The sequence below is a fragment of the Podarcis gaigeae genome, assembly GCF_964106915.1.
Source record: "Podarcis gaigeae genome assembly, chromosome: 7".
Lineage (NCBI taxonomy): Eukaryota > Metazoa > Chordata > Lepidosauria > Squamata > Lacertidae > Podarcis > Podarcis gaigeae.
This window is the reverse complement of record NC_139683.1, coordinates 65,067,272-65,080,480: the sequence shown is the minus strand read 5'-3', so window position 1 is coordinate 65,080,480 and position 13,209 is coordinate 65,067,272. Positions and strand designations below refer to the sequence as shown.

The 13,209-nt window shown below is 45.3% G+C and overlaps 1 protein-coding gene across 4 annotated transcripts; it reads right to left on the bottom strand.

The window, feature by feature from the left end:
- Positions 1-1,773: 1,773 nt before the first annotated feature.
- On the bottom strand, positions 1,774-12,331 carry LOC310848364 (uncharacterized protein). Of its 4 annotated transcripts, XR_014566296.1 has the most exons (6): positions 12,037-12,331; positions 9,918-9,995; positions 7,685-8,252; positions 6,187-6,267; positions 2,232-5,355; positions 1,774-2,159 (listed from the first exon to the last, which is right to left on the bottom strand). XR_014566296.1 is itself a non-coding variant. In XM_083747389.1 (5 exons), the coding sequence occupies exons 2-5, from the start codon at positions 9,972-9,974 to the stop codon at positions 4,910-4,912; spliced, it is 1,152 nt and encodes a 383-aa protein (XP_083603515.1). In that variant the 5' UTR covers positions 9,975-9,995; positions 12,037-12,315; the 3' UTR covers positions 1,774-4,909. The 4 variants fall into 4 exon arrangements, 2 of the variants coding, with proteins under 2 accessions (XP_083603515.1, XP_083603516.1); XR_014566297.1 differs by lacking the exon at positions 9,918-9,995 and having other exon boundaries at positions 12,037-12,302; XM_083747389.1 differs by having other exon boundaries at positions 1,774-5,355; positions 12,037-12,315.
- Positions 12,332-13,209: the final 878 nt, after the last annotated feature.

The following is a 13,209-nucleotide window of genomic DNA, read 5'->3' as shown; positions in this document are numbered from 1 at the left end:
TGGTTAAGGAAACTGCAAAATAATGTTGACAAGGCGGCTTGAGCAGATATTCCTTCTTTCCTTCTGGAACCTCAGAGGTGCTCAGATGCACTCCCATGCAGTCTTTCATCCACAAAGCTTTTCATCCAGGGGTTGGGCAAAGTGTAACCTTCGACCTTTCGCGCTAGTGGCAAGGGAGGGGGGAAATGGGGAAACAGACTGGAGAGTTAGCAATAGAAGGCAGTGGCACAGAAGAGGGGAGATGACAGAGTGCTCTGCCTATTTTTGCCTCTGGCCCAGCGCACTACAGTGGTACCTCGGGTTACATATGCTTCAGGTTACATACGCTTCAGGTTACAGACTCCGCTAACCCAGAAATAGTGCCAGAAATAACCCAGAAATAGAAATAGGTTAAGAACTTTGCTTCAAGATGAGAACAGAAATCATGCTCTGGCGGCACGGTGGCAGCAGGAGGCCCCATTAGCTAAAGTGGTGCTTCAGGTTAAGAACAGTTTCAGGTTAAGAATGGACCTCCAGAACGAATTAAGTTCTTAACCCGAGGTACCACTGTACTAGCTTGCAGGCACACACAGAGACACACCCCAACCCCCCAAAAATGCACCCCACAACAGAACCCCACTCGTGCACTAAGCTAACACTCGCTGCTTAAGTGTCCCAACTGCCTCTGTTTTCTGGTACCTGTCCCTGGTAAATCACACACCCTTTGGAACACTTGTTAACATGTTGGGGTTGATCAGGCCACAACTTAACGAGTCTCCATGAATTTAGCTACAGAGGGGAGATGAATCTAGAGGGTCTGACAACCCATCTGCTGGGGGAAGCTGTGGGGAGTAGGGGCCCCAAGTGTGAGATGACGGACTAACAGGAAAACATATAAACAGCCTGAAAGCAAATCAGGATGAGTTGTCCTGTCTCTGCAAATGAATGGGGACAAATGCTCGGGGAAGATGGGATATCATCTAACCTTGAAACCTTTGTGCCTCCCCTTCCACCACTACACTTAACTCCCCAGTGCAAATAGTAAATATGACTGAATGTTTCTGAATTGTGTTAACCACCTGAGGTAATAATAATAATAATAATAATTCATACCCCACACATCTGGCTGGGTTTCCCCAGCCACTCTGGGCAGCTCCCAACAGAATATTAAAAACACAATAACACATCGAACATTAAAAACTTCCCTGAACAGGGCTGCTTTCAGATATCTTCTAAAAGTCAGATAGTTGTTTATTTCCTTGACATCTGATGGGCGCCGCTACCAAGAAGGCCCTCTGCCTGGTTCCCTATAACCTCACTTCTTGCAGCGTGGGAACTGCCAGGAGGTGCTCAGAGCTGGACCTCAGTGTCTGGGCTGAATGTTGGGGGTGGAGACACTCCTTCAGGTATACTGGGCCTAGGCCATTTAGGGCTTTACAGGTCAGCACCAACACTTTGAACTGTGCTTGGAAGCGTACTGGTCAGGTATGAGGCAACAGATTAGTGTCGCTCCGTTTGGCCTCCTCTGGGCAGAATTCTGTACCCAAGCAGACTCATCACACCAGTGTGGTTGTAGATCCTGTGTGTGGCCACAACAGCTCTTCAGGCTGTGCTCCCTTCCTTTCTAGCTGCCTGCACCCAAGTTGGGTTGTCTTCCCCACCATTATCCCTCCCTTGATTCGCCTTGCACCCCTTGCCTGAAGCAGGTCAGAGTACTTAACCCTACTTAAACCACATCCAATGAGCATGCAGCCTGCTGATAACACATCATGCAGAAAGAGAGAGGGAGGCACATTTGGTTTGAAACAAAGTTTTTATGAAGCAGGGTTTATAATACAAGCAAGCAAAGATGTTTGCCATTACAAAAGAAAGCTAAAATACCATTCTAACCTAGGATATCCCTTGTATTTCTCAACACAACCCTTGCCTGCCATCTTACTGAAACAAGGACCTAGCACACCTGTCAAATCCATGGTAAGCACAATTCTCATCAATTGCTTTTTTGTAGACAAAAATAGTTTGCTCCCCATTCTCCAAAGGTCTGTGGCATGGCCTCTCCACAACTGCTTAAGCCCACTAATTCATCTGTTAATTCTAGCCAACCAGTCAAAACTGGCTACCACTCTCAACTGGGTTGCCACTCTTTCAAGAAGTTATAGGGATTGTGTGTCCTTGCGTATCTAGCCCCAGTGGTCTTAACATTGTTTTACACTGGCTTGCCTGCTCCACGCATCTGCCAAGGACTTGGGGGCATGCTGTACGGCAGAAGTGGGCAACTTTCAGCCCACCAGATGTTGCTGAACTACGACTCCCATCAGCCCTAGCAATCATGGACAAGGCCAGGGACCATGGGAGTTGAAGTTCAGAAACATCTGGAGGCCCAAAGTTTCCCCATACCTGCTATCGGGCTTAAGCAGCCCCAAATAGGACAAAAGTCAGTCCTGCAGGATATCTCCGCTGCCCCATGTGATCCAAGGATATTCCCTAGCACAAAGCTTTCCAAACTGTGTGTCGTGACACGTTAGTGTGTTGACTGCAGTGTGTAGGGTGTAGGTGTGTCGCACGAATTCTCCCTGTTCTCTTCCCAGGGTTAGTTTAACCTCTGGTTTGCTAGTAAAACTGAATTACTGTGTCGCGAAATGACGCGCTTCTAAAAAGTATGCCACCAACATGAAAATCTTTGGAAAGTTCTGCCCTAGCACATACCCAATAATCTTCGGTGCCTGCAAATGGCGGCAGAGATAAACAGCAGTGAGGAAGTTATCTTCCGGTAAAAACTGCCCAGTTGTCTTTTTTTTTTCCTCACTGAAAGAGCCCTGGAAGTTTTAAAGCCACTCATGTGCTGTGGCTTCCATGTTCCAACTGTAGTATTTCCTATAGATCCTGAAGATCATTACTTTGGGTATCTATAAGCCTTCTCTGTATTCGCTGCATGCCACTAAGCCATGCACCTTTGTCTTACATGGTTACTTCCTGCAGCAATTATAGAACGGCAGGCCTGCTCATGAGATGCGCTGAGTGTCAGCAACCAAGAAGGGAGTTGCGCCAATCCCCGTTTATTGTTGCTAGTCCAACAGGCCAGCGGAACTGCCACAGGTTACAAAAACAAAAGGACGGGGGGAATTAAGAGAGCCACCCCCTCTCTCACTAGATGGTACCTCTCCTGTGAGATACTTTGTTCCCTTACTTCCTTTGCAGTGCTACCACCGAGCAGAGATGTTGTCCAGAAGCAAACAAAGAGAACTCTTGCTTCCCTTCCTCTGATCACATCACCCTCCCCTTACGTTGTTGTACTGAATCCCTACTGATCTCGACAACCAACACTTAGCTTTTAGTTATTACACCATGGCATTTTTTCAGCCAGAAAGTCTCCCACCTCTCATGTGGGCACAACTGGCATTATATGAGAAGAAGGGAGATGTTAAGTTCCGGCACCTAGAAAAATAGCCCTGCATTTAACACTCTCCACCTCCAATTCCCATGTATCTCATTTTTATCCTCATTCACCTATGCAAGCTCATCTGAAATCAGCCTGCACGGCATCTTCCGTGTCTTGCTGTTCTCCAGGTCGAATGCACGCCTCGCCCTCCCTTCCGCTGATGAAGTCCTTTAACCTTCCACCTTCTCAGCCCCGTTTTACATCCATCTGTAACTTCTCCTTGCAACACCCATCTCACCTACCCAACATAAACATTGAGGGCCAGGTCTGTGCCATGGTTTCAAAGCCTGTATCTACCAGTGACATCAAGACATGCCTCACCTCCCCACACCACAGATGGACCACGGAGGCCAGACCATAGCTGTGCAGCGGATGCCATGCTTTCAGCCAGGAAGGGAAATGTTCTGACTATTACAAAAGTGATGATTTAGGAGGAAGGGGGATGAAATGGATGTCTTTTCTTTCCACTTCCTATTCAGAAAAGGACCAAGCCTTAGCCATGGCAAAGTGATGCACGGAGGTGTCCAAAACCCTATGTTTAAGGACTGCATTATTGTTCTGGTCTATACTTCAACTAGCTTATGGTTAGCATTAAATAAATGTTTGATATTAATTTGTATTATGTTCCCACCCTACATGATACACAATTTCATGTATTATGTCCATAGTATATGTCCATCCTCTTTATCCTGTTTGCATAGAAGAAAGCTGGACCCACCTATCAAAAGAGAACAAAGAAACCAAGTAGCACAAGAGGGAAGCACAGAATTGTACAATTGGAAGGGATCCTGGGGGTCATCAAGTCCAAGCCTCTGCAATGCAAGAATCTCAACACATGGTCCCCCATCCGATTTGAAACCATAACGGACCCTGCTTAGCTTTGCAAATGTGCTAGCAAGCTTTACTGTTGCAAAACTGGAACAACCACTGTTGATCTCCAGGTTGCCCCAACCATTGCATGTTTATGCCTCCTCCCAGACGATAACAGGGTGTTTTTAATTAAAACAGGGGGGAAGGAGTTTAAAACTTAAATGACGTTTCAGGGAATACAATTTTTTTTAAAAGGAAGACGTGGAGGGGGGGGTGGCATTGGCCATCAACACAATTAGGCGAGGACCCATTAAGATTTTTAGCACCTATGTGTCTAACCCACAGGGCCAATAAGGAACCAGATAATTAATCTTGGTGTCTTTGGAACGTATGCTACAAAACAGTCTTCTGGAGCATCTAAATCCAAACACTTAAGAGTACAACGCTATGCATAACTACTCAAAAGTAAGTCCCACTGAGTTCAAGGGGGCTCATTTTCAGGAGAATGGGTACACGACTGAGGCTTCAGTAGCATATATTATGCCTCACTGTTTATGTCCTATTCTAAGCATTAGAAACTCCAGCCGTTAATACAAATGCCTTTGGGTGTAGGCTCTCAATATATTGTTCCAGTAGCACCCAGCAACTGTAACTAGGAAACCCTCTTCCTCAGCAGTACAGTTAAGGGCTGTACTTCTGTGGTCTCCGCCTGTGGTTCACCCGGGGCACCAGTGTCCTCCTGGGGACACCCGAACGGGAGGGGGGAGAGATGGCGGAGCGTGGCCGAGGGTGCCATGAGGGTGCAGGGGACACCGGCGTCTGCTCGACAGACTGCATCTGCACCAGCGATTCCAGCAGTTCTGTCTGGCGATGCATGATGGCAATGATTTGCGCCGTGTCGGCCCGGTCCCTCTCTCGGTCCTGAAGGTCTGCGGTGGCATACCGGTTTAAGGAAGACAGGATTCTGTCAGTTGCGGTCTGTACCCTCCGGTCTGCTATTCGTGACAATTCCATGACCAAGTCGTTCCTGGTTTTTCTTTGGCGCTTTCGGACTCTGGTCAGCCGCCCTTCGGAAGACAGAGTCGGGCAGTTGGGCAACAGAGCTGACGAAGGGGCCACCGTTGCATCTGGAGATAGACAGGCACACACAAACACACACAAAGCCATATATTAAAAAGGAAAGTGCACATTGCAATGTGATACAAAAGGACTCTGGGTAGGTTAAATACCGTACTGACAAAATGGGTTCAGTGATGTATTTAGCCATTCCCCACCCCGCAGTTATGTTTTATTAAGTTTCGACATTTTTAACGTATACAATCAAAACACAATTTCATCTTTTCTCTTATTTTTCCATGGAGTTGTTCTTTCTTCCCTTCTGTTGTACCCGATCTTCTATTAAATCATAACCACAATATTATAATCTAATTACCTCTGTTGCTCATAGCTCAAATCTTGCTTGCAAGTTCATCATACTATAATGTTTCTCTAAATATTCTGAAAAAGGCATCCATTCTTATTTAAAACACTCATAATTAGATTCTCTTTATTTTTGCCAGTTCTGCATAGTCTATTATCTTACTTATCCATTCTTCCTTGGTTGGGACATATAGAATCCTGCTGTTGCTAAATACATAAACAACTTTAACATGGGGATTTCTGTCCCTATAATACCAAACAGAAACACTTTGGGGTTTTTTTTAAATACTCATTTTAAACTGGTTACAGATAGGTAGCCGTGTTGGTCTGCCATAGTCAAAACAATTTTTTTTTTCCTTCCAGTAGCACCTTAAAGACCCACTAAGTTAGTTCTTGGTATGAGCTTTCGTGTGCATGCACACTTCTTCAGATACACTGAAACAGAAGTTTCCAGACCCTTCTATATTTTAAACTGGCTTTTTTTTTTTAACTGGCTTTTTTTTTTTTTTAATCTCGTCATGTTATCATTTCATATTTACCCATTCTTGAACCTTTGGTTGATGAGCTGCCAGGGTTACTGAGGAACATAGAGGAGAGGGATGGAGCCGGATGATCTGCTTCTAGCGGGAACGAAAATATGTGTGAATTAATATGTTTTATACATATGAAGAGGCCTGCTGGGTCAAGCTAGGGCTGGGCGATATCTGGTTTTCAATATTGTGATATATCACCAGCTAAACATCACAATATACCTATACAGTGGTACCTCGGTTTTCAAACGTAATCCGTTCCGGAAGTCCGTTCAAGTTCCAAAACGTTCGAAAACCAAAAATTCAAAACAGAAGCCTCAAAACAAAAACAAAACGGAAGCCGCGTTTCATGTTTGACTTCCAAGGCGTGTTCAAAAACCGAAGCATTTACTTCCGGGTTTATGGCATTCGAAAACCGAAATGTTCGTCAACAGAGACGTTCGAAAACCAAGGTACCACTGTATATCACAATGCCTGAGATCAGGATGGAGCTATGTAGAGCCATTGGCTGGCTTCACGGTTTTTCCCACATTGTGATTTTTGCATAGTACACACACTACACACACCCACATCATGATTCGCAACATATTGACAGGTCAAAAATGATGAAATCAATATCATGATATGGACTTCAAACTGGTTTTGGATGCTGTATCAATATATCACCCAGCCCTAGATCAGACCAAAGGCCCACCTGGTCCAGCATTTCGTTCTCACATTAGACAACCAAATACCTATGAAAAGCTTAGAATAGCATAAGTACACAAGCACTGTCCAAACTAGAAACAGCAGCATACTCCCAGGGAATGGCCTGAAGGAACAGGCCACATAAGAACGGTGTGCTATTCAGAAACATTGCTGCCTCCAACTTTGGAGGTTGACCATAGACATCATGGCTTGGAGCCATGGATGGCCCTCTGCTCCAACCCATTGCTGAAACCAAGCTTGTCTGTTCAGTGCTTGGATGGGAGACCGTTTGAGCACCACCTGCCCCTTGGGTTCCATGAAGACAGGACATAAATGTAAGAAAACATAATAAATAAACATAGCCACAGCGCAGGCGGACCAATGCACAGAATCTCACAAGGTGCAACATCTGAAGGCAACATCTCTTCAGGGAAGTTTTTAAGGCTTGATGTTTTACAGTGGTACCTCAGGTTACATACGCTTCAGCTTACACACTCCGCTAACCCAGAAATAGTGCTTCAGGTTAAGAACTTTGCTTCAGGATGAGAACAGAAATCGGGCTCTGACAGCGCGGCGGCAGCAGGAGGCCCCCATTAGCTAAAGTGGTGCTTCAGGTTAAGAACAGTTTCAGGTTAAGAACGACCTCTGGAAAGAATTAAGTACTTAACCCGAGGTACCACTGTACTGAGTTTTTATTATTTTGTTGGGAGCCGCCCAGAGTGGCTGGGGGCAACCCAGTGAGTCAGCCTGGGTGACGTATAAAGAATAAAACTATTATCATTGCTACAAGTTTCTCCCGGGCACAAAGCAGAGATCTTACTTGCTGCCGGCCAAGACATGCTTGCAGGCTTCGCGGAGACCGCCCTCGTCATGTAGAACATGGGACTGGGTGTGGCGGAGTCGGAGATCTCCACAGCGATCTGTGTGCATGGGGAAAACTGATCCGGACTCTCGCTATAGTCCTCAGGCACCACGGGCGCAGCTCCTTCCGCCAGGGGACACGGAGAACTGGTATCCCCCGACGACTCCTCCGGCAGAGCAGCGTGCGGTAGCCTCCTTGCGGGCTGGAAGCCAGAGTCGCCGGCCAATATCCTATCGAGCTGCTCATAGAAAGGGCACGTCATGCGCCCGCCCAGCGAGGACGGGTTGTCCTTGGCCTTTTTGTAATCCCTCCGCATTGTTTTAGTCTTGGTCCGGCATTCCTGGGCAGTACGCTCGTGTCCCCGCTTGGCCATCTCGCTTGCAATGACTTGGAAGGTGTCCATATTTCTGTAGCTGCTCTGAAGCAGCTTCTGGATCTTCTGCTCTCCCCATATATCCAGGAGGTCAATGACCTCGGTGTAGGCCCAGTTGTTTCCACGGCGGCTCATTCTCTTGAAACTAACAACCTATAAAATAATAATAATAATAATAATAATAATAATAATAATAATAATAATAATAATAATATATTTATATCCCGCCCTCCCCAGCCGAAGCCGGGCTCAGGGCGGCTAACAACAATAAAATAGTATAACATTCTAAAATCATTTCATTATAAAATTAATTCAAATCAGATTAATGGAATGGCAACCATTGGGCTAGAGTTCTGTGAAGATTGCCAAAGGAGGGAGTCAGGCTGTGCCCTGACCAAAGGCCTGGTGGAACAGCTCTGTCTTACAGGCCCTTTCTCCACCAGGCTGGAGCCACAGCCAAAAAAGCCCTGGCTCTGGTTGAAGCCAGCCTAACCTCTCTGTGGCCTGGGACCTCTAAGATGTTTTTGTTTGAAGACCGTAAGTTCCTCTGTGGGACATACCAGGAGAGGCGGTCCCGTAGGTACGAGGGTCCTAGGCTGTATGGGGCTTGAAAGGTTAAAACCAGCACCTTAAACCTGATCCTGTATTCCACCGGGAGCCAGTGCAGCTGGTATAGCACCGGGAGAATGTGAATGTAAATTTACAGGGGGGGGGGGAATGGCAGACTGGGTGACGTTGAGTCTCAAAGGGATGCAAGTCACTTCCCCTCCCCCAAAAAACATGCACTCTACCACTGAACTGTCCTTCTCACTGTGCAGCCAAACTACCATATCCAGTAGTCAAATGGGAATGTTACCCATCCCTTCCTAGATAAAGCATGGTATGCAATACCAGACAGAATTGTAGAGTTGCAAGAGACTATGAGAATCATCTTGTCTAACTCCCTGCAATACCAGAATATGCAGCAATTGGAATTACAGTGGTACCTCGGGTTACAGACGCTTCAGGTTACAGACGCGTCAGGTTACAGACTCTGCTAACCCAGAAATAGTACCTTGGGTTAAGAACTTTGCTTCAGGATGAGAAAAGAAATCGTGCTCCGGTGGCAGCAGGAGGCCCTATTAGCTAAAGTGTTGCTTCAGATTAAGAACAGTTTCAGGTTAAGAACAGACCTCCAGAACGAATTAAGTTCTTAACCCGAGGTACCACTGTATCAGCACCATGCTCTAACCAGCTGAGCTATCCACCCCTCTAGAGTAGTGGCATACTTCCACCCCCCAATCCTTAGCCGATGATATGTCAAAAGCCATTTTTATGCTTTACATTAAATTATTGCTCTCATTATTGCTATTCCTATTCTTAAAATAAATTTGTATGCCGCCCCTTACCTGTAGGTCTCAGGGTGGTTCACAACACAAAGTTATAATATAAAAGCACAAAGTACACAATTAAAACAATTAGCAATGCTAATGTATACAAACTAATAAAAAGTACATTCCCCAACCAAAGCTCCTAAACAATCTCCCACTCCACAAGTACAAAAATCCAAATTAACATATAACATTTTAAAACAATTTAAAACACACACACACACACATACACACACACCGGTTAAAACCCTGTCCCCCCATTAAATAAACTTACACTGAATTATCCATTACTCTATTGCAGTTTGCAAATTGTGGGTTAATTTTTTTATAGAAAATACAGTATGTTTGAAAGACTATGATGAACGTGTATGATGTTAAAAACGTGTCAAGTTAAAATATGAATGGTGAGGAAAGATCCAACGCATTCAAAAATTGAAAGTCTACTTACAAACTGTCTTTCGGTCTTATTAGTTATTGGGTTGTTGTTTTTTCGTTTTTCAATCATTGGTGAATTTGCTCCGGATTCCTGGGAGTTCAAAACAATCAGATCAATGATCAAAACTGTGGTCAGTACAAAGAAACATGAAAAGAAAATCTACTTTTATTAGAACAAAGGAACAACCCAACAGGATCATACCAACAACTCATCTACTCCAGCCCTCTGTTTTCACAGGGACCATCCACATACCCATGGGAAGCCCACCAGCTGGACCAGAGCACAACAGCGATATTTTGTCCTGCAGTTTCCAGCAACTGGTATTCAGAAGTATAATACCTCTGACCATGGAGGCAGAATATAGCCACTGTAGCAAGTAGCCACATTTTATTTTTGTCTTGACCATAATGACCATGGAGGCAGAATATAGCCACTGTAGCAAGTAGCCATATTTTATTTTTATTTTTGTCCTGGGTCATTTTTCTTTCCTCCCTCCAACACAACCCTCATCTTGAAGGTATTTACCGTATTTTTCGCTCTATAAGACGCACCAGACCACAAGACGCACCTGGTTTTTGGAGGAGGAAGACAAGAAAAAAAAATTCTGAATCTCAGAAGCCAGAACAGCAAGAGGGATTGCTGTGCAGTGAAAGCAGCAATCCCTCTTGCTGTTCTGGCTTCTGGGATAGCTGCGCAGCCTGCATTCGTTCCATAAGATGCACACACATTTCCCCTTACTTTTTAGGAGGGAAAAAGTGAGTCTTCTAGAGCAGAAAAATACGGTACTTTAGGACTGGGTGATCTACCAGTGATCATCCAAAACCGGTTCGAAGTCCATATTGTGATATCGGTTTCATAATTTTTGACCTGGCAATGTATCACAAGTCATGGTGTGTGGGTGGGTGCGTGCGTGCGCTATGCAAAAAATAACAATGTGGGGGAAACCCGAAGCCAGCCAACGCCTCTACTCTGCTCTATCCTGATTTCAAACATTGTGATATATAGATATATCGCGATGTTGCAAAACCAGATATCGCCCATCCCTACTTGACTTACAAGTCCAAATGTTCCTATGGAATGAAATTCCAAACAGAATTTCAAAATTTGGTGCTTAAAGATGCGTTTGTTTAGTTCTGCAGCCCAAGGGTAGTGTGTTCACACAACACACAGTGAAAACAAGGCAGCGGTGGCCATGGTTTCAAAAGGTGGTTAAACAAATTCATGGAGGTCAAGGCTTTCATTAGCGACCGACCACAATGGCTGTGGTGGCATGTCTCTGAATAGTAATTGCTGGTGAGCCCAAGTGGTGAACAGGTTGTTGCACTCATGCTCTGCTTTGGGCTTTCCAAAGAAAGCTGGTTGGCTCCCAGGAGCAATTCCCTGGCCTCCCATCATTGCCATCACTGTGGCTTACCAAGAGGGAGAGAGGCAGTGACACCAATTGCGAGAGGCCATGCAAGAACTGAAACCCATGGCCTGCTCCCCTTGGCTACTGGGCAAATAGAGGACCCTTGACTAGATGGGCCTTTGGTCTGATCCAGCAAAGCTTTTCCTGTATTAACTGCCTTTTCCTGCAGTATATTGCTTGAAAAATGAGTGTTTCCTGTAACGGAAGCGCTAACTTCGGGAAAGAAATTAAGCTCTATACAGCGCTGATCTTAAGTGAATGCTCACAAACAAACCCAGCAAAACCACAGCATCTTTAACTCCAAACATCAAGTTAACACAAACCTGCACAGGGAGGGATACAGGGATCTCGTACTATTTAGGCCAACCATTGTTTTGCAACGCTTCTTAAAAGCGGTTGGAAAATGCAGAACACATCGAAGATGCTGCACTCATTTAACGTAATACGGGTCGAATCCCCTATAGATTCAAGGGCACGGGAATGTGGGAGCAAATCATACAGTGAAATAAAGCGAGGTAAATATGCACCGACTCCTCTTTACTAGGGGCAGAAGCAACGATTTGAAAACGGAAGAGGGAAGTATGCACAAAGTACGAGGTTTAACGCGCGCACAAGGCAATATACTGTATTACGGAGCGGCTGTGCTTTTGTCTTCCAGGAAGGAGCCCAGCAAAACCCCTCCTCCGGTTTTCATGCTCAGGGTCGGCCATCAAAGAAATCTACCTTTGTTACCCATGGGTAAAAGTTTTGCGCAGATCCATCAGCGAGAACTTCGGGTCCTTGCGCCCTTGCGAAATCATCCGCCGCCGCCGCCACGCGACAGAAAACCTTGTGCACGCAAGCTTAGGCGAGGGGAGACAGGCAGGACCTCCCCCTCTGCTCCCCTCCGCAGGGGAGCTAAAGCAGGATGGCTTCCCTCGGTCCCGATCTGCTTCCGCTCCTCCAAGCCCTTCCCTGCTTCTCTCACCAACTTCCCAAGCCAAGGCTGCCTTGCAGATACCCAAGACCCCTCCTACCAAAAGCGCTAAGGGAGCATGTGTAAATGGCCTCGGAGCAGGACTGCGGGATGGTTTCCGTCATCCGTGTTACCCTTGAAAGCTACTACACCTTTCCACTTTTCTTTTATTTATTGCAATAGTTTTTATTGTAAAAAGTTATCACATTACCAAATACATAACCATATGTAGGGATTTCTTTGTTCAACTGATGGAATATATACCGACATGGCAAAACTGACCGGAAAGCTCAGGAACTAAGAAGACAACAACTTCAAGAAAGAATTGGGGGGGGGGGATTTACAATTTATTTAGGAGACCACTGTAAGCAGATGAAAACATTAGCAGGATTTTAATAACACTTGTAATGTAACGATTGCAATAGATAACATGGAAAGATGTAAAATGTGGATTAGGTAATAATAATACGCAGGTGAAAATGTTGACAATGGGACCGATGGTGGGAGGTCGAGGGATTCAAAGAAACGCCTTTCCACTTTTCGAGTCGGTCCTTTCATGGCTTGAGACCCGGGCACCCGAGAGATTTATTATCTCCATGCGCACTTTAAGATTTTATTCCGAGGGGTACCAAGTAGCAGCGCTTCCCCCTAGAGAATTGCCCAGGCACCTGCACCCTGATGCCGTTTCGGCACCAGGCAATTTTTCCAGCTCTCTTAATCTGTTCTGGTTTAAACTAATTTTTATCAAGATTTTTCACACCGCTTTTAAGGTTTTATTACATATCATAAATTCATTTTAATTCTTTGTTGCAGGGTGCCTTGAGAACACGCTTATAAGATGGCATATATATATTGGAAATAAGTGTGCATCTTGCAACGTTCAATGTTTCCTTGGTCCCGTGCGGGGGCTTCATCACATGAGATAACAGCATAGGATCGGG